At 42.4% G+C, this 23,457-nt stretch overlaps 2 protein-coding genes across 6 annotated transcripts in view; both read right to left on the reverse strand.

Annotated features, from left to right (window-relative positions):
• On the reverse strand, nucleotides 1-7,348 carry LOC126041117 (disintegrin and metalloproteinase domain-containing protein 21-like). Its single transcript, XM_049806397.1, has 2 exons — nucleotides 7,271-7,348; nucleotides 1-2,309 (listed from the first exon to the last, which is right to left on the reverse strand). Exon 2 carries the CDS (start codon nucleotides 2,290-2,292, stop codon nucleotides 1-3), a length of 2,292 nt encoding a protein of 763 aa, XP_049662354.1. The 5' UTR covers nucleotides 2,293-2,309; nucleotides 7,271-7,348.
• The window catches only part of MAPKAPK5 (MAPK activated protein kinase 5), a 27,168-nt gene continuing 7,899 nt past the window's right edge, over nucleotides 4,189-23,457 (reverse strand). For 2 of the 5 annotated variants that reach the window (XM_049806402.1, XM_049806405.1), the window contains 11 exons: nucleotides 23,336-23,433; nucleotides 21,719-21,827; nucleotides 18,945-19,034; nucleotides 18,268-18,363; nucleotides 16,937-17,017; nucleotides 12,957-13,144; nucleotides 10,528-10,648; nucleotides 9,727-9,857; nucleotides 8,962-9,083; nucleotides 8,501-8,605; nucleotides 4,189-7,740 (listed from right to left, as the gene is read on the reverse strand). In XM_049806402.1, the coding sequence (XP_049662359.1) occupies nucleotides 7,646-7,740; nucleotides 8,501-8,605; nucleotides 8,962-9,083; nucleotides 9,727-9,857; nucleotides 10,528-10,648; nucleotides 12,957-13,144; nucleotides 16,937-17,017; nucleotides 18,268-18,363; nucleotides 18,945-19,034; nucleotides 21,719-21,827; nucleotides 23,336-23,433 (1,236 nt within the window). In that variant the 3' untranslated portion in view covers nucleotides 4,189-7,645. Of the gene's footprint in view, nucleotides 7,741-8,500; nucleotides 8,606-8,961; nucleotides 9,084-9,726; nucleotides 9,858-10,527; nucleotides 10,649-12,956; nucleotides 13,145-16,936; nucleotides 17,018-18,267; nucleotides 18,364-18,944; nucleotides 19,035-21,714; nucleotides 21,828-23,335; nucleotides 23,434-23,457 lie in introns of all 5 variants that reach the window. The other 3 variants (XM_049806403.1, XM_049806404.1, XM_049806406.1) reach the window with 3 other exon arrangements.

Consider the following 23,457-nt stretch of genomic DNA (forward strand, 5'->3'; position numbering starts at 1 on the left):
CTACACAGGGGATTTTTGACTCTCAGCTGATTTTGAGCCATCTTCTTCCACCTGGTCCTTCACATCCTCCTCAGGAGCCCATTCCCTAGCCCAAAAGCATCCAACAATTCTGTTTAATGCTTGGGTAACTCTGAGCACTCTCACATGCACAATGACAAGTGCTGCGAGCGCCAGAACAGCAACAGTTATTACAGTCATGCCGATGAGGAACCTAAAAAGCCCCTTTTTAGTGACCGGTGCAGGCCCACTGTCAACACTGCCTCCAAAGCCAATAAACTGGCAGTAGGGAGGTGCCCAACCGTTGTCACAGTGGCAGTTACCTCTAGTGTTGCAGACACCTTTTCCTCTGCATGTTCTCTTGGCAGAACAGCGGGATGTCAAGTACTTCTCCTCAGGGACACATGTCCGATTAATGCAGATCTTCTTCTCACCACACTGCATGCCGTCCTTAATGACTCCAGCATCCAGGATGTCCACACCCAAGTGGTAGTCTGTACCCCAACACCAGATACCACCCACCGGGGTTTGAATGATGGTTGTGTGATCTTCCAGCTGAGGTAGACGTCTAACGTTCATACACTGCACCCTCCCACACAGGACATTTTCTAGCTTACATTTCTGAAAGTTGACACCTGCCCCATCTCCCCAGCAATTGCCAAACCGATCGCCTTTCATGTTCACCTCCTGGAAACATGGTAGTGGAGCAGGCTTTGCTTCCTTGCCAAAGATATTCATACACTGTAATGTGCGAGATTGGCATTTGCCTGAATAACAGTACCCATCCTCAGTGCACACAGTCCCATCTTGCTTGGCCACATCTGCTGGGCAGTGCTCGGATGTCCCGTTGCAATACTCAGGCAAATCACACAGATCAGAACTCTCCCTACACAATTCTCCTTCAGGAAGAGGTCTGCAATTCTTGCAGCAGCGTCCAGAAGTGCAAATGGCTCCCTTTTTTTTTTGACAGGTATTGTCACAACAACGATCCAATTTACACTGTGTTTCTGAGCCACAGTCACACTCCTCCCCGACCTCCAGGACACCATTCCCACAGCGCTGCAGTGCAAATGTCATTACCAATTCCGGGGCATTATTAAGGCAGAATCCTTGCCCTGATACTATGAAATTAAAATAGTGCTTTTTGCTGCAGTTGCTGAATTGATAGTTCACTGTGCCTTGTGCACTCATGATGCATTTAGAGGTGTTTCCACATCTGCAGTATCTGTCATCGTGCTCCATGCCAAGGACATACCCTAACACGCGAGCGACATGGACAGCAGTGTCCATGTAAGGCCGTTTTGCAAATGATACAACAGCAGAGGCACGTTTTCTATCACATGCACTGGCGAAGTTGGATTTGCCACCCATGTGCAATGCTCTTGTACCATGATCAAAGTCCATAGAGGCAAATAGACACCCCACGTCATGCATGGCATATGTAAGCCTTTGCTGCTTCTGCCAAAGATTAAAATGGTGAAGGACCTGTGTTACATTTTTGGTAACACTGATCGGGTTCTTCTCCACCCAAACCTCTAGTGCAGTTATCAAGACACGAAGGCGGAAAGAGTAAAACAGTCCATCCACCAGATTGATTATTTCAATAACTTCCAGTGTCACATTAGTTATACTTCTGCCAAAGGCATCAAAACCTTCCTTATCCACCACAACAAGGAGCTCCAAATACCGCGTATGCCTCTGCAGCTGGAACTGCCCTGTTGCTGTACTGGGACCTGGAAATTGTCCACCTTCATTGGGAATTTTGTACATCACCGTTCCAGGAACCGCTTTCTCCCTCTGCAACAGAAGATGCTCAGCCATGGTGGAAGCTGCCAGGGGCTCGATGCTGTAGCTTGAGTTTTCAATCTGTAGCAGTCCTCTGAGCCCAGAGCAGGTAGTCAGAGTCACTGCAGAGTCCAGGATGCCTTCCACATAGCCGTGGTAATAGCAATCTGCTGGCACATGGGGCTGTTCAGCCACAATTTCCCCTCTGGAGTCACGAGTGAATACAGGGAATTTTTTTATTACAAAGTCTTTCTGCCTGAGGTGAATCGTGTAATTAACCCCCTGAATACTGATGACATAGGACACTTGGTCCTGGCTGGCTTTCCCTGTCTTGGGGCCAAGTTTCCTTGGAATGACTATCTCATAGGCTGTGTAGCCCCAAGAAGGCTGGGGGCTGCAGTCTGCGCAGGGCAGCAGGACCCCTTGGAGCAGGAAGGAGAAGCCCAGTCCGAGGAGAAGAACACCTCTACCCGTTGGGGCACACCTTGGCTGTGTCTGGCTTGAGGCCATGTTCACTGCCTCCCAGGCTGGAGGAAAGAGAGGAAAACATGGATGATTAGACATCAGAAAAGCTGCCTTTAACTCAGCAGTAAATATCCCTTCTTACCCCCAGGACACCTTCCCTCAGCGTTTTGTTCTCTTCTCCCCACTGAGTCTGCAGCCAGGTTCAAGCTGCCTGCTCCCTTCATCCATTCTTAGCTCTTCCTCACCTACCTGTCCAACGGGGAGGTAGGACACACCAAGAGCCAGCCAGCCTGCCATCCAACTGCAACAGAGCAAAGGAGCACAGGGAAAGACCTGGTACAGGGTGGGAAACCAGGGCAGAGCTGCTCTTGGGGCTGGAACAGAAGGGCCCAAGGGGCAACCGTTTCTCCAGCCCCACTTCAAACGCAAACATTCCATGGGGAGAATGGGACCCGTGCCCTGGGAACTGGCAGAGCCCAGAGCAAGCAGTGCATTAAATACACCCTATCTCATCGCTAAAAGCCCGCTGCACCCTACTTGGGCTGACCCCATTTGCTGAGAGCCTGATGAGCCAGCACTGCTACAGCAATTTGTTTAAAAGGGGATTAAGCATTCATAAGTGGAAAGCAATAGATTACCCAGGAAACAATGATCTGGTTGCTAATGGGACCTTCAGCTGCAGCAGTAAGAGCCTTCAGTGTCTGTTGACAGATATCCTTGCAGGGCTCCTCACTCAGCTGAGCATGTATCACTGAATGTTTTAACTATTCCAGGGGAGTTTTCTTGCTGGAAAGGGAGAGGCATTCTTTGGGCCACACAGCCTTCTATGAGTAAGGGAGAGTCTTTTCTTGTGCCACTTCTATAGGGCACTTGCAGCTGGTTTGGCTGCCTTGAATACTCCCAGGATGCTTGGAAATTGTTCTGTCACTTCCCTTCCCAATGCTATGGATGCTCCGACAGCCACTCACTATCCAACACACTATTAACTCCTCAATGATACCAAGCAGATGGATGTTAACTCTTACAAAGAAAGTGGCCTGAGGCACACTAGCACTCACTGCTGTCCCACTGCCTCTTTTCAGTGCCACTTTTGTTCTGAAATGCTCAGGTGACAAGGGTCTATCTGGTTGCTGTCAACAAGCCAGGCAAACAAACCACGCTTGAGGAGAATAAACATATTTCCAGAGCCAGAAAGCATAAAAGTGCCATGATTGATAGCACTAGTCTGTGTTCAGAAGGGCTGACTGCCTAAGAGGTGAGAAGCACTCCAGTGCTCCCTGGCAAAGTGCACTGCCAGCCTGAACAAAGGCCAACCCGTTTCTCATCTCCTGGTGTCTCCCAAGTTGCCGGTCCTGCCAAAAGTCCCTGCAGGGTTCCCGCTTCAGCCAGCCTCAGCAAAGGCACCCTGCAAAGATCATCATCCCCAGAAAAACAGTTCCTAGTTCCTGCCCCAAAGAACACACTTGGCAGAATGGAGGATTTGTTATACCTGACAGGGAAAATATCACTGAACACAGAACAATGCATCCCTCACTTCCCTGACCGCCCAAAGTCACAGCTACAAGAAGAATCCTATAGACCTTGAGGGGGCTAAGCAGTAGCACTGGGCATGTACTGCTGCCGTCTAATGGAAAGCAGCGTTTAAAACAGGCAATTTCAGGTTATGTTGCCAGGCAGAGCACAAGATTTTCTAGGGACTTATCCAGCCTATCCTGTCAGTCATTCTTTCATCTCAAAGCCTCATGGCACTCCTGCAAAATATAAAGCAAAGCGCTTATTCACATTTGTATGGCAGGTGGGACAGAGGACTGAGCATGGCAGGACAAGTCCGGGGGTGGCAGGAGAAGCACACTGCTGTTACCTTCAGGCCACAGCTGTCCTTCCTCCCTTCTGTACCATGACCACTTGGGAACCAAACAAAAGCAGCCAGGAACTTTTAAGTTTAGTAAAATCATTTATATACACCAACGCGTAATATTTACAATATAATACTGATCCAAAATAAACTAACATATTACAGGTAACACTGAAAAGGAGAAATGGAAACATTTTAATACACAGAAGTTAAACATGGCATATGAGGACAGACTCAGATTTCCAAAAGAAAAACCTGAAGTAATGACAGCAAAACTCTGACATGTTGCTATTTCCAATCGAAAACTCTTTTGCCTAGTCAAGTTCTTCTAACTTTTTTTTATATATATATATATATATATATATAGTTTAAAATAATCAAGTCACAGGAGAAGTCAGATATACATAAAATTTTGAAAAGGTCAAATGATTTCAGATTTTTCTCTTAAATAAAATTCTAAAAAAACCAACAACCTGCAGAGCTTTCCCATGTCCTTTTAGTGTTTGTACAAAGAATGTCTTCTTTGATCCCACACAACCCTTCCACCTCAAGATATTTACAATATTCACAGTCTGCTATAAAGTATCAGTAGATTTATTACCAAGTAAAACCTTCCATTATCAAGACAAGGTATCTTGCATTTATGTCAACTGAAAAATATAAAAACACAGGAAGGAGAAAGTAAAATACTACGTTAAAATATGTAAATGAATCCATTAAAGTGTATTTAATTTTGAAATCTAAACCATAACTTTTTAAAAAGGAAAAAATTAACTTTCTCACGGAAATAAAACCATTTGACCTTGAATCTTCAAATTGTGTTTTCTTAATCTCTCCCTTCCTACCTCCATTTTACATCTGGCCATTCTCATTTATCACAGACAATAAAATCTATAGTAAGTCCATACTTATCACAAAAGCCCTTAGAAATTTGGCTTCCCTCCAGATACCAAAACACACTTCACAGTCAGACGCAAACGTACCCACCTCACTATTAGCAGCTTGAAATTATTCTGTTGTGTAAGTTAGGGGACCATGAGAGGAGGGACCCTCTAATGCACAGTCAGATCCCATCTTCTCTGCTTATTTCTGAGCTGCCTTGGATGTCGGCAAACAGCAGTTGCTCTCGCACCCCAAGGTGCTGCCCACTATACCGAACACGCACCGGTACTGCAGAAACAGGCTGAAGCCATTTCCTAGACCATTACAAAACCGCATACAAGCCTTGCCACTGTCATCTTTAACACTAGAGAACCTGACGGAGAAAAAATAGGTCCCAGTGTGTTACACCCCGTGTTGCTCACAAGGTGCTTGGATGGTATCGGGCTGTGGCATGGCAGTAGTCTCTGCTGGCTGCACTGTGGATTGACCATAAAGAGTCGCTACAGTTTGATCCATTTTTCTGCTAACAACTTCTGGCTCCCAAGAAACTGCCCGAGTATTTTCCTCCTCGGAGGGGAGAGTTGGAAAGTGCTTTTGTAGGGAATTTTTGCACTCCCATTCAAACAAAGGTGATTTCCTTGTTTATTTCTCTATTTGCCATACTTAGAAGTTCCAGTACAATGAGATTTCACAGAAAAAACCACGGATTTCAAGTTAAAAAGGAAATGATCTATTACGTTTAAAGATTGTGTGGATGTTGACATGACCTAGAATTTAGGGCAAGGACAGAAATGCATATAATAGGGCCTGCAAACTTGCTGATACAACCAAGAAATGACAAATACTCTCGTCGCTTGCAAATTCTCTACAGTTGTCATTGATACCTGTCAGTGCACAAATATTCCATGTCGTGTCAGAGGTACAATTCTGGCTTACACAAAAACTCCCTCTTTCCATCAGAGAAAGTGATGGTTAAGTAGGGACTGTGGTTCTTACTCTGCAATAAATCAGGCATTGGAAAACTGTCAACAGGATTAAAAGAAAGCTGACAAGGTGCTGACGAAGAATGGGAAATGAAGTGTCTCCTTCATGTAGAAAAACTAAGTCACTTTTTACAAAATTTTATAGAAAGAGTCAGACGCTGGGTTTGCCATCCAAGCTAAAGGTTGCAAGGAAGTCTGGTATAGAAAAGAGACAAAAAAGAACAAGGCTGGACTGCCATAAGAGTAAATTGGGAGATTCATGGCTCAGGTTTGTAAATGTAAACCCAAAATTAATGAGCTATGAAATATAACAATAATGTTCAAGAGTCATTACTAATAGCCCTGAATTGGCACTTCAGTCTGCAGACCAAACTCATTCAACGTCTGCACAGGTTTAGTACCAAAATATCTCTATAAAAAGCCTTCGACTGGTCTCAAAAGAAAGAAAAGCATCAGAAGGTAGAAAACTAGAAATATGTACAGATTCTTTTCATTTGTTTGTTTAATTAAGATTAAAAAAGCAGCTTTTGGAGCCAATGTTCCAGACTAGTGTAAGAATCTGCCCTGGGCAGCCTCATAGTCCAGGCAGCACAAGGACGTGTCAAGGAGCAGCCCTGCATCTATTGCTCCCCCAGGAGGAGCTCGAAGGCATCAAAGAGATGGGGAGCTTGGACTCCAAAGGGTGACACAAGAGAAGGATCACCAGTGGATTCACACAGCAGCACTATGACCCTTGCCAGGATGATCTCTTTCAAACAAGAGGACAAGTTTGACACCAAGTGTTGGATCTTCTAGAAAGGAAAGAATGGGTGGAACACACACAACTTCTGAGGTGGGGATGAAGCAAATGAACCCCACTTACTTTTGTCCGTAAAAGATCCCACCACGAAAATAAAAATAACTTGTACATAAGTAACTAGAACATTCTTCTATTCTGCTGTTGAACAATATGATAAGAAGAGGAATCTTATGTTGAATGGCCCATTCAGCCTTAAAAAAGGTCTGAGAAAGATGGGGAAGAAGGGGAAAAGAAAAAAAAAAAAAAAGAAAAAAAAAAGAGAGGGCTAAGCCTTAAAGAAGGTCCAAGGAAGACGAGGAAGAAGAAAAAAAGAGGGCTACTGATCAGAACTGAAAAATACAGCAAGCATATGGACTCAGGTGCCCTTGGCAAGGCCAAGCATGGCTCTTGGGTCATCTAGCGAAACAGAAGGCTATTTAGTTGCCTCTACATAAAGACTCAGAATTTAGGCGCAAAGGGTAGCTATGAAGTTTGTGTTTCACAGCACTTGCTTCAAGTACTTACTGAGCAGGGTGTTGGGAAACTGTGGCTGTCTTGTTCACATACATAGTCATTGCAGCTGGCTGTATGTATAGCAGATGGAAGGCAGCTTCTGCAACTGGTTATTAAGAAAAAGAATGGTCTTTAACAATATAATTTGCCCCATCTGGGGGACTCATGATTAACAGTACATAAGTGATCATATATACCTCAAGGAACTGAGTTTTAAAAAAATATTACAGTACCAATGATTTTTTTTGTATCTACAACTATACAGCATTTTCAAGCAGTATGGAAATTTAATGAAATAATTATGATTTATTAATTTACATAAAAATACTTTTTACAGTTAAAGAATAAATCTTAAATGGTAAAAAAAATAAGATTAAGAAGCTCCAGCTATTGAGAGTCATGGGAGTTTGTCTGCTCTTCGATAACTTGTTTTACTATTTCTGCCAGTTTTAGTCGATCCACTTTATCTGTGAATCCTCTGCCTGAAAGGAAAAGAACAGGTAGTCAGCTGGTGCTAGGCACAAGGAGGAAAGCAAGCATGGCTGCAGTTATACACTAACTGAACACAAAACAATGCTTCAGACAGAAACTTAGGACATCTGCAAGGGAACCAAAATGAATTGTGATATCTAGTTCCACTGAAAAAACTGAGCTCTTAAAAACCTAAATTAAAACCAAACAAACAAAACAAAATGAGGGAAGAGGCACAACCAAGCCCTTGTAAACCTGGCTGACGCCCCTAGTCGCCTCATATTCATCAGCATCTGCTCCTGGGGGCTGACACCTCTGCCACCCTGTTTTGTCAAGGAGTCATCTGAACACTTCCAAGGCAGCTGCCCTAGTTTAATTCTGTTTCCTTCCCAAACTGAGCAGAAGAGATCTTGTGCTGACATAGATGAGGGCAGCAGTCTCCAGCAGAAAGAATGCGATAAACAGCTGGAAGGAAACCAGCTCAAAACAGCTAAAGCTGTTTCTGAAGTGATGATCCATTTGTGCTGTTATGTTCCTACATGACTTGGTGCCTTTGAAAACTCTACCCTGAACCTCAAATAGACATTTTAAAGCAGAACTTTCAACCTCATTTCTAGAACACCCATGCCAGCAGAAGGACTGAAACAGTGTCAAAACCTAAATCAGTTTGGCACAAATTCAAGAAATTTGTTTTTATTTCCATACAAGAAGGTCACTGCTCTTTCACCCAGTATTAGCACCATCGTCCATGGAAGAGAAGGAATTCCTCACCGTTCCAGCTGAAGCTCTGAAGAGTGTCTCGCAGCAACTTACACTCTCGATTATACTTCCACGCCTCCTGCATCACTTCATTCAGCTTCTCATCTTCATTCTCTCCTATTTAGGTGAGCAAAGATAAACAGGAGGTTTGTCATTCTGCCTCACAGCAACATTCAGAGGTTCAGTAAACAGTAAATGCAGTTATTCCTCCTTGCCTCAGGCAAACCAGGAAATCAGTTTGAAAGCAGACACTCCTGTTTGAAAGTTACTTTAACAGCTCTGCATGTCACTGTTGACACTAAAATTATGCATGCACCAAAATTATAGTCCACAGACAACACTTTCCTCTTCAGACTAAGACAACAGGAGTTTTGTTTATCTTTCCTCACCACTGACACAGAGTGATCTTGAGGCACAGTAAAAAGTCAGTGTCTTGTCATGTTTAAGAATGTAACTTTCTTAAAAGTGGCAACCTTTACCAGCCTGTGGTAGAATGCACTGAGCAATCACATCTCTGAGCTTTTCCAGAGCCACGTTGGAATCGTTACTTCCATTCTCAGGGTCATGGATATAGACACCATCCTTTGGCTTAGTGCTGCAAAAGAACAAGGAGGAAACAATTACAATTTGAATGCAACTCAAGTCCGTTACTCGTTGCATAACTGCACCAGTATAAGGCTCTCTTTCACTCTCTGGAAAGCTGGGATGGGGAGCAAAATTTAGCATTAATTATAACAACATCCTATATTATAAGGTCACTTTAAATATGAAGAAAAAAATATTCCTTTAAATTAATTCACGTAAGGTTAATCCTAAAATGCATTATCCCATTATTTCTCAGATAGGTAACTCGAACAAAGAGAGAGAGATTGCTTGACTTTTTCGGTAAATAAATGTCAGCATCAGAAAAAAATCTTGGAATTCTTTCTCCCAGTTTGCCTTACCTTACTCAACATGTGACTCATCTTCTCATAAGGGATCTGTTCCACTACCTGTGTAATACAATAACACTATCCAATCTCCTTCCTGCCCTCACTGGCATATCTTGGAAGACACACCATATTGGGCAAGTGTTACTTGACTCCAACTACCCACTTCAGCATGAAGAGTGCATCAACCAAGTCAGAAATTCAGGAGCATGGTTAGAATTGAATGAACCTGTAACATGCTTAAAGTCATTCTCCAGGCATTATGGCTGCCTACACTTTGATCTTTCAAAAACAGCTTTAGAGAGTTACCCCAGTAATTTCCTTTTGCGCAGGATTGGGTTGTTGACGGAGTGAAGGGGTTTGAGACTGACTTTGAGGTCTTGGATTCTCATGTTTGCAAGCTGTTCTGCATGAGCCTGTTGTATCCCTGCAACCATTGCCTGGAATGAAAAGGAGTTGCACTTCATGTTTTAATTAGCTTCTGTGTGAATTAAAGAACAATATATGGACAAAGTTACCCATGGACAAAAAAAAAAAAAAAAAAAAAAAAAAAGATATGTACCAAAATCGTATTTGTTTCAGAGATGCAATCAGGTTTGCATTACACAAGACATGATTAGAACTACAGTCATTGACTGCGGGACAACATATCCCGACCTCACAGGGGATGGATAGGACAAAGGATCATCTCTACTTCTCATGTCCACAACCTTAAGAGTGCCGACTGAACTCCTCTTTGAGCAGAGTTTAAAGGAAGCAAGAAGGGCTATTCATTTGCTGCTAATTAATGGGGGCATAGCTGTAGTCAGATACAAAACATGGGGAAAAATGAGAAAAGACAGAAGAGTCATCAGGCATGTTTACTGCCACACTCTGTTCTCTACTTGTTAGTGCATGGCTGCTTTTTACTGCCTATCTTGGAGCATCTTCTCCTAGCCCAAATTTCAAATGGAACTGTCTCCATTTTCTTACAAAGATCTTAGGCTCTCATTAAGACAGAAGGGGAGCTCTTTATCTGCATAACACCATGTGAAAGAAAATACTCAAACCATCCGAGAGCTACCCAGTTCTCCTGTGGATCATTCTGATAAAGTAAAATGTTGTTTGGACCTTGTCCATCATCAGCTGGGCAGAGGGTAGGATGTTATCAAGTGCTTCAGTGGAGTTGAGCCAGGGATGGTCCAGCACACCTTCAATGGTCAGCCGTTCCTCAGGTTTGACCTTCAGCAGCCTGGGAGAGGAATCAATCAGTCCATAAAGAGGTCTTTGCTGATTTACAATGTGCTGCTCTGTCTGGGATCAGAGCACTTAATCTTTAAGCATTAAAGGGGCCAAAAAAGACACTCCTCCTAACAGCTACAACACTAAGCTGATCCCAAAGCAGACTGACCTACCAGCTTCATTGACCATTGCTGTGGTGATATTTTAACACTATCACAGCTCATTCAGTTATATTCAGCAATTCAGTGTAAAAGAAAGGTGCTGAAGGCCATTTTATAATACCTGTGTACTACTGAACTCTATATTCACATCCTCCCAGATGGGAAGTTATCTTCCAGATGAACTGGAAATGATCCAGACTGACACTCTCTGCAAATGCACATCTAGAGCTCATCCACATAATAGTCTATACTCATACCAAGGACTCTGGGTGTGGTGAAGTAAGGCAAAGTTTCAAAGTTGGAAACCCGTATACTGAATTAACCGATTTCACTATGCAACTTCTTAGCTTTTCTCCGCCTCCAAAAGCCTCAAGTAACGGACACTTTGGCAGGCTACAGCACCTCAAAGTAAGAAGGAACTTTACTCTGAGATCTCTGAAAACTCCATGGAATTAAATTTTACTAGAATGAAACCCTGGAAAGAGATTTTGCAGATAAACTCCTGTTCTCATGATAATCACAACTGTTTAATAAAAAAAAGCAAAATTTCACACAGAGTGCTGACGAGTTATCCCAAGAGTCTAAATTAGAAACAGAATGACTTGATGAGTTTGTCATGCTTTCTTAGACAACACTCTAAATCAGCTTCCTGGCTGCAAAGCAGAATTGTTTAATGTACCAAGAAAGTGGAAATAACTTTTACAAAATGTCAGCAGGACCACAGGCTAGCTCATAAATTTCACTTGCAAGGCCATGCTGCCAAACAGGTCATAAGTTCAGTTTTGATACAAGACCCAAGACACATGCATTCCTTTTCCACAGGTTTTCAAAGTCCTAACCTATTATGAAGCACTCCAGCTCATAAAGCTTGAGGTCAGAAATCAGCTCAACATGCTTGAAAGGAAGCAGCTGCTTGAATGCAAAATATGACCTCCAGAAGCAAGACTCCACATGAATAGCAGTCTACATAAATAAAATGTAAACTTATCCAGAATTATATAAAGTCTAAATTTATTCCTGCACCATAAACACAGATTCAGCCTCACTGGCTGGAAAGGACAAGCAGGAAAGGGAGTCCTGATAACGTTAGTGAGAGAATTAAGTGAAGTGAACTGAATCAAAGTAACAACATTCTGTGAGCTGAGTTTCATGGCCATTTTAAAAGACAATGAAACCTATTGACTGTGGAGCTTCTGAGTGAGAATAAAGACTTGACCTCGGTATTAACAGAAGTTTCACTGCAACATAATCTGCAGTTTATTTCGCAAAAAGTTGTGGGCTCTCCTGCACTGCTATAAACAGGTCCCAGCACCCTTTCCAAACAATGTTAAGCCCTTGGAAATTTTACAGTATGTCAGGAGAGACAGTGACAGTTTAAAATTATTTAACCAATTGATTTTTTTCTATTTTATGTTGCTTTTATCCTTCAAGTTTCTCTGGTGATACAAGCAAAGGCAGTAAGTCCCTCTCACATTTTAAAAAAATAAGTGAGGTCAAGACCCAATCAGTGCCACATTCTTGCTTTCAAACAGGACCATGGGATCACAGTCCTTGAAACATTTGCAACTGCGATGTGCATTGCATAAAAAACAGTTTCCATTAGCATTTAGAATAAAATATCAATGCAAAACCTTATCTCATAGTCTGACACCTTGTGACAGATCTTAAGCTCCCTTTCCATGCCTCTCTTTTGACTCCTGTTAGACTGTGTATTATGTGCACAGGGTTTTAAGGGACAGATCTACCAGATCCTATCATGCCACCTAAATGTCCCCCGATTTCAACAGGAGTTTAAACATTATCACAGGAGATACGTGCCTAGAGAGCACTTGCAGATGTGGCAGCCAGTCATCTATATTGTTCTGGAGCAAGGTAGTGTACCCGTTCCCCTTAAAGGCTGAATGCACAATGCACTCTAGCAACTTCAGAGACAGGAGATATCAAAAATTGAACACAACAGTTGGGGAGGAGAAAAAAAGAAATTTACCAGACTTCATTTGTGCTGAATACAATAGAAAATTTTTCAGCTGTATGTGCTGCAGACAATTCCCCCCGCCTTTGGAAAAATAAGCCCTTTGTGATAATGCACTTTCAAGTGATTTTCCAATTTCTTAATATAAGCAAAGAGCAATACAACATTTTCCTCAACTGACTCACTTTCGCACAATGTCTTTCGCCATTTCTGAGATCTGGCTCCACTCTTCCTCTGGAAATTCAAAACTTCCTGTCATGATCTTTTTCCGCATGTCCTTTGGAATTGTCCGACTGTGGTGTTTGGAGTAAAACGGAGGGTATCCACACAGCATCACGTAAATAATGACACCCAGGGACCACAAGTCACAGCTCTGAAAGCAAGGAAATGATCACTTTGGGGCGCAATTTGCAGCAAGCAGTGGTGTAGCTATGTTAAGAGTTCTATGTGATTCCCTAAGAAAACAGAAGCACAGCACAGCCTCCTCCTAAAGGTCCATCCGAGGAACTTCATGGATAAATATGGCAAATACGTAAGCACAAGATAACTCCAAGCTGCCAAGCTAAACTACTTCCAGTACCCAAAAGTAGCTTGTTTACAGAAAGCGCTCCTGTAACTGTGTGCTATGCAATGGTAAATTGTATGGTAACAGCCAGTGCGTCAGAGGCATGAGCAAGCTGCGCATTTATTACATCTCTCAGGATGCTTGAATCCTAGTCTCTCAGTACTAGATCATAAAGCAGAATACAGTCATTTTTTAGAATGTGAGACTAAAAAAAGAAACACCATCAAACAAATGAGCTAGCAGGGAAACTTCATCAGATGTCTGTAATGAAAAATGCACGTCCTGAAAGCCACAGAGATGAAGAAGCTTCAGAAAGCCAGAAGCAGTATTTCACAGCTGCTTACGCTGTGCTCCCTCCTGTCCTCCACCTCAGCCTGGACCTCCTCCCCTGCCCTTGCACTAGTGTTACTGCTGACATGATACAGAACAAGTTCACCCAGGAGGCGTATCCAGCCAACAACCAGCTCAGTAAAGAAGCTGAAAGCCAGATCGATTCCCCGTCTGGATCACTGTGTGTTCACGCAACATAGACACTACTTGGGAAGAAAGGAAGAGGACCATAACAGCCTAGACTTCAATTCAAGCTTCTGTTGGACCACATCCTTAAGGATGGGGCTCTGTTATCACTTGACTATGGCATGGTGCAGGCTAGGGCTGGTAGGACCTGTTCTGACCCTGGCCACCTACTCCCACTACTTCTTTTGTGCCAACACTAGCATTTGTACAGCTAATTATTTATTTTTACTAGCTTGGTTTCAAGCCCGATCAGTCCTTCAGGGGACTCCCAAAGGTTTATGCCAGCACAAGGATAGACAGGAACACACAGTCAAGAGTAAGCAGAAGCCTGAACTCCAGCCAGGCTCAGGTGATTGTGGAAAGACACACAAGGGCAGATTTGGGGAACTGGGGAGGTTCCGCAATCAGTTTACACAGACAGAAGTCTGCACAGCTGCCAACTGAAGCAACCTCAGCACCACCCTTTCTGCCCCAGACTGTATATTCCACTGCCTACTCTAGGACAGCACCAGCGTTCATGAAGCTGCTCAGATAAACTCAGCAAACACAGAATCCCTGACTCCAATAACTGTTTATTGACTGGATCAACACTGACCCAGGAAGGGGCCCTTAAAGGTGAGACTGTTTCCTTCTGGAGGGAATACACTTAGATCAGCTCGTACTAATCATTATATCAAACCGTTGGCTTTTTGGCTTTTACAAAACATGTGGATGCTGATAACGAAATAAACTCCAAGGAGTTACCCCACATATGTATGGCTTAAACAACTTGCTGAAAAGCGATCTCATATGGCTCTAGAAGTCTAAATTTTTATTTAGGTACCTAAATTTTCATCATTTTTCCATTAACTGGAGATAATTTCTAATTAAATCAATGGGGTTTTAGGCATATAAGTAGGAAACAGGCATCTAAGTTCTTCACGGATATGGTTCTCAGATTCTATTTCTCAAGAGTCAACCCTTTTCAGCCATGACATACACACTCATATTTGATCCAATACACACACAACTTAATAAAAATACTCAGGAATCGAAGATGTGTTTTTTCCCCCCAATTTAAGTCTGTGGGATAGCTCTGCTGATCATGAAGGTGGATCACAGGCATCTCCACTCAGGCTCTGAATTGCTGTGGAAGGACAATGTACCTGGGAGTTTATCACAGTCTATTTCAGGGAACTAGGCATATGCCAGATGCTGCTTTTGCAGTGAGTCACACTTGGCAAAGTAAAGATGAGGCCGCTTCTTTCAGCAGCCTTTCCAGTTAGTGCCACCATGGCTGAAAGCAGTTCAGAGTGACCAATCAATTCTTTAGATGAAACACGAAAACAAAATCACGTTATACAACCCGGAAGATCAAGACAGCTGAACCTTCTCAGTACGTGAGTTAACTCCAGTTGCTATCTGTTTTCAAGGTTCTTCCATTCAGTACAAGTACAGGACCCCTATTTTGCTTCAGGTGCCATGGCCAGGGCTTTTTGGTTCATTACAAGAACAAGACAGCTGTCAAACCATTACCAACATGAACAGTGAGCAACCACTTCTAGGTGTCTCTGGAACTGCATCTACTCCCTTGGAGAGGGCTATAATTGGAGAGTAAATCTGCTTCAATCCACAGAAGTGGAATTCTTGACCCTGCCTTGTGAGGCTTAAAATTTATAAAAAACAATTTTCCCTGTGACTGGGGTTCACATGAGACAGGGCAGAAGAAACTCTGTATTGAAAAGACTATCGGCACCTGTCCAAGAACTCCAAGAAGTGCTTGGCTTCAATCATCAATCTGTTCTCCAGGATAGAGAAGAGATAACCATGACCCTGAAGAAGGCAGATTCAAGATCAGGAAACACATGTGGACATTCAGTGAAAGTTCTCTCTGCCTGTCTTTGCTTTAGCTCTCTATAGAAGGTTACTAAAATATAACACTATATATCAAACTACTCCCTCTAGCATGTGGTGGGTTAAACAACCATCCTTGAAGCTGGAATCAGTATAGATATTTAGCACTGCAATCAGAAACCAGCTAACTTCAACCCAAATTGACACTCTGAAAGAACACTCAGTGGTTCAAACACTGCTAAGCCAGCAGCAGACAGTGATGATAATATGGAGGAAAATGTTTTGGAATGACCAAAAAGGAGTACAACCTTTCAGGACACTTTCTGTCACAACTTTGCCAAGACTCTAGCAGCAGTTGTTATTGCCCATGGCTAGTGCTACAGACAACACAAAACACTGCCTGTCATTTTGCAGAAGATCCCCCATACAGACAAGGTACCACCACAGCTGCCTGAACAAGAGAGCCGAAATAGTGCTTTGCACATCCAGAAACTCTGGCTGACAGCAGAAAAGAGGTTTCCTTTGAACCAGCCTCTTGTGGAGGTGAAAGAATTTCCCACATGGTCACACTCCAGCAGAATCACTCTACTCTCTCCAATATCTTGTTAATATTTAGAGCTCCTTTAACAGAATTTGTATATTTTTCCTTTAATTAGAGGATCATTAATTAGGCTTGGAACAAGTGTGCATTTCATTATTCACTCTATCAGAAAGAACGCAGAGCCAGCCACACCTTTTAGCGTGCCACTTCTAAACTGAGAAAGCCAGCTACCTGCACAGATTATCTTCTAATTTGCTAGTTCAACTGAATGAAACTTGGTGTGAACCTAATACATTTAAGGGGAGAAATACCACTGTATACCTGGTCACTCCTTTTAGAAAAGCCAAAGGAACCACACTTTTGAGAAATATGGCCCCAAAGATACTACTTCCTTACAGCTGAAAATACACGTGTACATGAAATAGCAAGCAATGTGACATTTCCCTACTGTTTCCTGTAGATCCTGCTTTTTACTCCGTGTGAGATATTTGGCTAGTTAGATGCATTCCTGTCACAGAGATCAGAACAACTTTATTGCTCCTGGCCTTAAGTGTGTAATTCCAGGGCAATAAAGTTCATGGCCTTAGGTGATAAACCATGTCTGTAGACGCCTACTTCAGCAGATACATCATGGGGTGGGGAGTGGCAGGAGGGAGGGCAGAGTCACTATTCTTTAAAGATATTGATTTGTGGACTGTTTCATAGCTTACCTTGTTATAAGTGTAAGGTGTTGGAGAGGTGGGGATAATACCAGATTTTTCTTTCTGATGCCGTCTTTGTGCCTCCAATACCTGTTGCCATGAGAGGGGGGGAAAAAAAAAAAAAGCAAAATACATCTCATCCACAGGCAAAATACATCTCATCCACAAGCAGCAATGCCTATGCCAGAGACGTCTGATGCTTTTTCAGTTGGTGAATTTATTCCAGCTACTGAAGACTCTGCCAAACTCAAACTGTTCTTCCTAAGAGAGACTGGAACTTTCTACATGGGGAAAATTTCAGCTAAAATATTTTGCTGCTTTGGATGTAAACTCCAGTTTTGCCCGAATTAAAGCAATTGCTCACACCTCTTTTCTTCAAAACCTCTAACACCTCTATGCTTTGGAACTAGAACCTAAACTGTGTGGAGGGTAACCCAGAGATGTCCCTTTTTACCTCTCTCATGAACAAATCACATCAAATTTGTCACTTGCTGATCAAATCTGGGTTTCTGGGTTTCTCATCTCAGTTTAAATATGCTCAGGAAAAGCTTTCTATGGGTTTGGTAGTTCACTTGTTTTATAAACCCTGTCTGTAGTGCACATGGCCCTTCACCAGCAGGCTCCAGTTGAGGAGGCATTTTCAGGGCACTCAACTGTGGCTGCATGGTCTGATCTCTGCAATTGCTCTTCCCAGTCATTAAAGGCTGCCGACATGCCCAGTACTGCAATTAAATATCTATCTGCAGTTTTCTTTTCATTTTCTTCAGGACTCCAACACAAAGCACAAAAGAAAGTGAAGAAAGCAGCACTACAAAAACCAGCTTGTCTGTAATTATAGATTATGTCTTAATGCATACTGACAAGGGGGCCAAGCCACGGTGAACAGGTAACCCTCTGGCACTGCCCTCTTTTTGAGCAATTGCCTTTAGAGAACCTTTTTGTTTCAGCATTGTCCTTTTTAATGTAATCTTGAATGAGCCTGCACTGGAAGAAGGATTGCAACACAGGGACTTTTCCAAACCAACTACAGTTAAAGGCCCATTGTCAAAATCCTAGAGTAGTCTCACTGGTGGGAGTCAGGCCTGGGAGAGTCAGGAGGCATCAGCAATTGGTCAGTGCTAAGAACACAATCTGGGAAGTTTGCTTCACGATCTCCTGCTGTAATCAATAGATCACTGTGGCACTGCATCTTGAAGGTGGCTACTATACAATTACTCAAGATTCCTGCACCCAGAAGCCCTTAATAGGACAGCAAAGGCTTTTAAAATGATGTGGTTATGGAGGCACAGGCAATAAAGATCACAATTCCCCTTCAGCCCAGAGCCATAATCGTTTGTTACCTGAGGTGCTACGTAATATGGAGTGAACTGTGGTGTCATCAAGTCACCTTGGTCTACTTTAGCAAATCCAAAGTCACACAATTTAACAGGTGCATCCTAAAACAAGGAGAAGAGGCTTCATTACAAAATTTCATTGTATCAGCTTTTCTAATACATATTTCTTGCCTTCTACTCGTCTTTGCCACACATAGCCCCCTTGTATTTATAGCCTTAACATTCCACAAAGCAGCTAAAAAGTCATAAACTAATGTTTGAAACAAGCATTTTTGTTTTCCTGGGTGCTCTGGGTCAAAAGCAGTCCTCTTCTCAGATTTGGAAAACACTAAGCACCTTGTAGGGGGGACACTGCATATGCAGGGTGGTTATGAGCAGAAGCAGCACCTATAGTCCATGTCCTGATGACACCCAGGGAGGAAATGTGGCAGAGCAGATCATCTCCTCAGCAAAGCAGGATGCTATGTTGAAGTGGAGAACCTGACCCATATTTAACAGCAGCAGCACAGACAGCCTGTACTCCAAGCAGATCAGAGTATGGAAAAGCATGAAGCCAAAAAAGGTCATTAATTTTTGTCACCAAAGCATTGCATTAATATCATTTTACAACTATTCTGAAAATCACCATTGAGCCATTTTACAGAATTCAACAGTAAACAAAGAATACCAGGTCTTCATCTTACCAGAGAGTTATCCTTGAAGAGGAGATTCTCAGGCTTGAGGTCTCTATGTGCAATGTTTAGTGAGTGGCAATGCTGCAAAGCCAAAGCTATCTGAAAAAGGGCACAATAAATCAACTACAATTACAGAACAACTCCTTTAGCCTGGACAGTTATTTTAGCTTTAAAAAAGACATTGCCAACATAGCTTAGACCCCAAACGTTTTCACTCCACTTGGGTACAATCCTGAGTTAAGACAAGCCTGGCCATACTGCGCCATAGCACAGTAAAGCGACGATAGGGAAGTGAAATCCACCAAGCTATGCAGTTTGTATTTCAGTCAAAGCAAACAGAAAATAAAAGCTAAGTTGTACTGGGCTTCCCGACCATCTTAGTTTGACTAACTTAGAGCATTATTAGCCCCCCAGAAGTTAAATAGATCATGACAGTGTCCTTCTATATGCTGTGCTAGGCCTAGGTCACTACACTTGCTTGCACGCTCTCCAGCAATTACATTCTGTTTAACAGTCAACAGTGAGATCTTGCTTCAACATTCCAGAGAATATTTTATTGCATTTGCTACTGACTTAAGAGTCAACATTCAGGCAGTTTTATTCTTTAATTCTTGATGGTACTGCCTGCAATTTACCCATTTCATGGGATATTGCACAGAAATGCATTACCTGATTCTTTCAAAGACAGCATTTTACACTGCTGTGGTTTAGAAACCTGTAACCCAGTCATGAAAGCTCTACAGACTGTACATTTGAAAGTTTAATTAATTTAAAGAAAACCAAAGCATAAATACTTAAACAGCATTACTGAAACAAAAGTAAGGCAAAGCCACACGATCCTTATTTGAAAGTATTCTTACTGGCTTCTGTAGGATCCTACCCAAACACTGTACCCTGGGTGAAGCACCAAGTCCTTAGAAGACTGCAAATTACCGTGACAAGGGAACTTCAGTGTTAACTTAGCTCAGAAACAAATAAAAACACATTCCCAGAGAACATGGAAAGTAGCTTTGTGACAAATTTTTAACTATTACTGGGTACAAGGAAATAAGGCCTGTAGTTCAAGACAGTGATGAAGAACCACTAGATGAAAGAATAAGACTTTAACATTGCTTTAAAACTTCATTTGTATAAACATTAAAGCAAAGAGTTATTTGGGACATGAATAACCCAAGCATACACACAGTCAGAATTCAATTCAAAAATCTTGTCTTTTAGCATAGTTTTAAAAGATTTTCCCAACATGTTAATCCTGGAGACAGCCTTGTAATGTCAAAATCAAACAGTTCAAAGGACATGAAACAAACTGTCAAGAATAACTCTGTACTTCCACCTAATTTCTTTGTTGGATGAAACCAAAAAGGTAAGAGCACAATTAGCATTTCATTAGAAACAAGTCAAAGCACAAGACGGAAAAGTAAGATTAAATTACTTGGTCCTCTTTTTTGCCTCAGTACCAAAAACTATCTCCCCAGCTTAGTGGGAAGCAAGTGATCAGGATATGGATATATTCATAAAGAGTCATGCCGATTTATAACAAATGCTGTAGTCTCATGTTTTCTTTCCTTTATTCACTGCAGTGATCACTGGTGTGGGAGCAGGACATTTACTGATTAGTATCTCCAGTATAGCCTCTCACCTACAGTTCATATATCTCGTTTGGAATGCCAATATAACCTCTGCAAGAAGCAAACGATGGCAATTCTGGCCCTCAGCTTCATGCCATGGTGCAAATTCCCATGCAGAAGAGCTCAGCCATTTTGACAGCAAGATCATTCTGCCTTGTGGTTCCTTACAGCAACCTGCTGGTCCTCTGCTGTAGCTCCCTAGAAAGGCTATCACAACATACAGCTATACCGTCTTTCCTGCAAGCCTCCCACTAATCCAAGCTTTCTGACTGGGTACCACAAGTCATCCAACAGCTTGGAAGTGAAAGGGAACAAGTTCACCCCAGAACTGAGAGGAACTGACACTGGGGATCCCCACATTGAATCCCATGGAGGCCCTTCTGCTTCATCATTCTGCCTACTCTTACAGGATATAAGCTAGTCACGCCAGATGCACTGCTAAGCAACAAAGAGCCTGATGGACACCAAAACCTCTAGTAATAAATACCGTGGAGGCTATAAAACACAACATTGAAGAGTGAGTTGCATAGAGAAATGGAGAGGGAAAAATGACATCAGAACTAACAGCACAGAAAACATGCACTGTAGTGGTATATTCCTCTTGCTATCTTCCATGATATGCAAGACTTCCATAAAACCAAATACAGAACCCAGCTTGAAAAGCACTGGCCCAGGATACATGTACATTATTGTCTGCTACTCTGCCCAAGAGGTGAGAGAAATGCCAAGTCTGTGTCGTGGCCAAGAGCGATTCTCAAACTGGAGCTCAGGAGCCACACGAGGTCTGGTGAGAGCCTGTGGACTGTTGGAGGTAACACTTCTACAACAACAGCGAGGGATACAGCAAGAAGACCGTGCAAGAAAAGAGCTCTCTTTGGTGAAGCGTTCCGTAGACGAGGTTAGGAAAACCATTGCTAAGGACAGCAGAGACACCGGGGTGCCAACCCAGAAGAACTAGCCCACACCTTCAGATTCTTTGCTTCTATTAAAACTTTGGCATTGTCAGGTTATAACAAAGCAGGCAATGATCATCGGATCAGAACCGAGGATTATTTTAGCTTCCTTTTTTCCCACCCCCCCACCCCCCCCACGAAATTGTTAAATACTTTAGCCATTATCATTCATGGATTTGCTTATACATGGGTGTTAACTTGCCTGCTTTGTTACTTGGCTTGCTTGCTTCTCAGTAAAGTGCCGGTGCTGGCTGATTCTGTGAAATAGCTCTCCCCCTTCCATCATCTCCATTACAATTAGGAGCCGAGCCCTGTTCAAAAGCATTTCATTTTGTTATATTAAAAATAATAAAAAAATAACAGAATTGCTAAGCTAATAATGCATACTTCATATCTACTGACGCAGGCCAAAAGAGAGACATATATTTGCTTCTCCTACAGTTGTTAGAGCTATTTTGGTTCCGTAACTTTGCCTTTAAGCATATAGACTGCAGGATTTTCTGGCTCCCAGCACAATCTGACTCACTGATTGTCAGCCAGGAATCTACAGTTTGCTCTTCATGTTGGGCTCCCACATCCAGCTGGAACAAACACCATGGACATGTCTGCATGGATGCATTCAGACAGATACATGCAAGCTCCACCCATGCTTTCCACCAGCAAGCCAGTTTGGACCTGGAAGTCATTTAGACACATTGATGTATAACTCTGCCCTCAAAGAATAATACAGCAGGTAGAGTCTTGCATTAAACAGGCTAAACAGCTTCCAGGCTGGAGCTGGCTTAGAGCACAACATACACCTGTCTGCACCCATCCTTGCAGACATGCCGATCTGCCTAGCTGTCTGCCTAGGCGCTAAAGATGTTCACGGCAACGTAGAAGCAGGAGGTTGAGGAATTATCTTTAATGCTTTTGAGTCTGGATACTCTACTGTACCTCATGATTTTAATTTACAGTTTTATTGCCATAATTATGAAGGACAACAAATAAGAATTGTGGAGATCAGGACTGCTAGATCCTCAAGAAACTAACTTGTAGTTCTTCTCGCCACACAGCAAAATCAGATACATCAGAGACTAAGACAGGTCTCAGCTCTTTAGTCCTCCCAGCTCCAATATTTTTTTCTCAACTAACATCCAATTAGAAGACAACGTTTTTATCCCAAGCAATATTAATGTATGAAAAATAAGTCTGCTTCATGTTTTGCTGTGTTCATTTTAAGCAGGACAATGTATTGAGAGTTGACAGGGCAGAACCTAGTATTTTTAGAAACAATTCTTTCTTCCTTTTTTTTATTTTATTTTATTTAAATGAAGTCTGGTGCTCTGAATTTCCCAGTGGCTCACAGGCATCACCATCATATGAAAGGATCTCACTTAGGATTCTACGTAGCAACAAAAGTCGCAGCTCCAATCCTGCTTTAACAGTGCTTTGAAAGCAGGAGGCGGCTCAAAGGTTACAATCAATTCAAGCTACTAAAGCAATATCAAAGCAGGACGGAAGCTAGAAGCTAATACGGTCTCTCAGACAATGCAGGTATCACAGACTGAATCAATGAAAAACCTAAGAAATGAAGATGTATTCAAAACCAGTAGCGAAGGACGCAAATTCATTTAAATATGCAAAGGTCTGGGCATTGACAGGGGAAAAAGTCAGCGTTGCTTAGTCTAAAGTATAAATATCATATCTGGAACCCCCTATAAATATTCATTTTGGTCACACTGTGATTAAAAAAAAAAAAAAAAAAGCAAACTCCACTATACCTTGGCCTAAACATGGAAAGCAAGCTGTGGGAATGAATCACCCTATGTAATCTTACCTTGGGCTGGATTCATGTGGGAACTGCACACTGTTAGCATAAACTTCAATAATTTGAACAATATTTGGATGTGTTGCACACATCATGTGCAGACGTACCTTGAAGAGAAGGGAAAAAACGTT

The sequence above is a fragment of the Accipiter gentilis genome, chromosome 7 (genome assembly GCF_929443795.1).
Source record: "Accipiter gentilis chromosome 7, bAccGen1.1, whole genome shotgun sequence".
NCBI lineage: Eukaryota > Metazoa > Chordata > Aves > Accipitriformes > Accipitridae > Astur > Astur gentilis.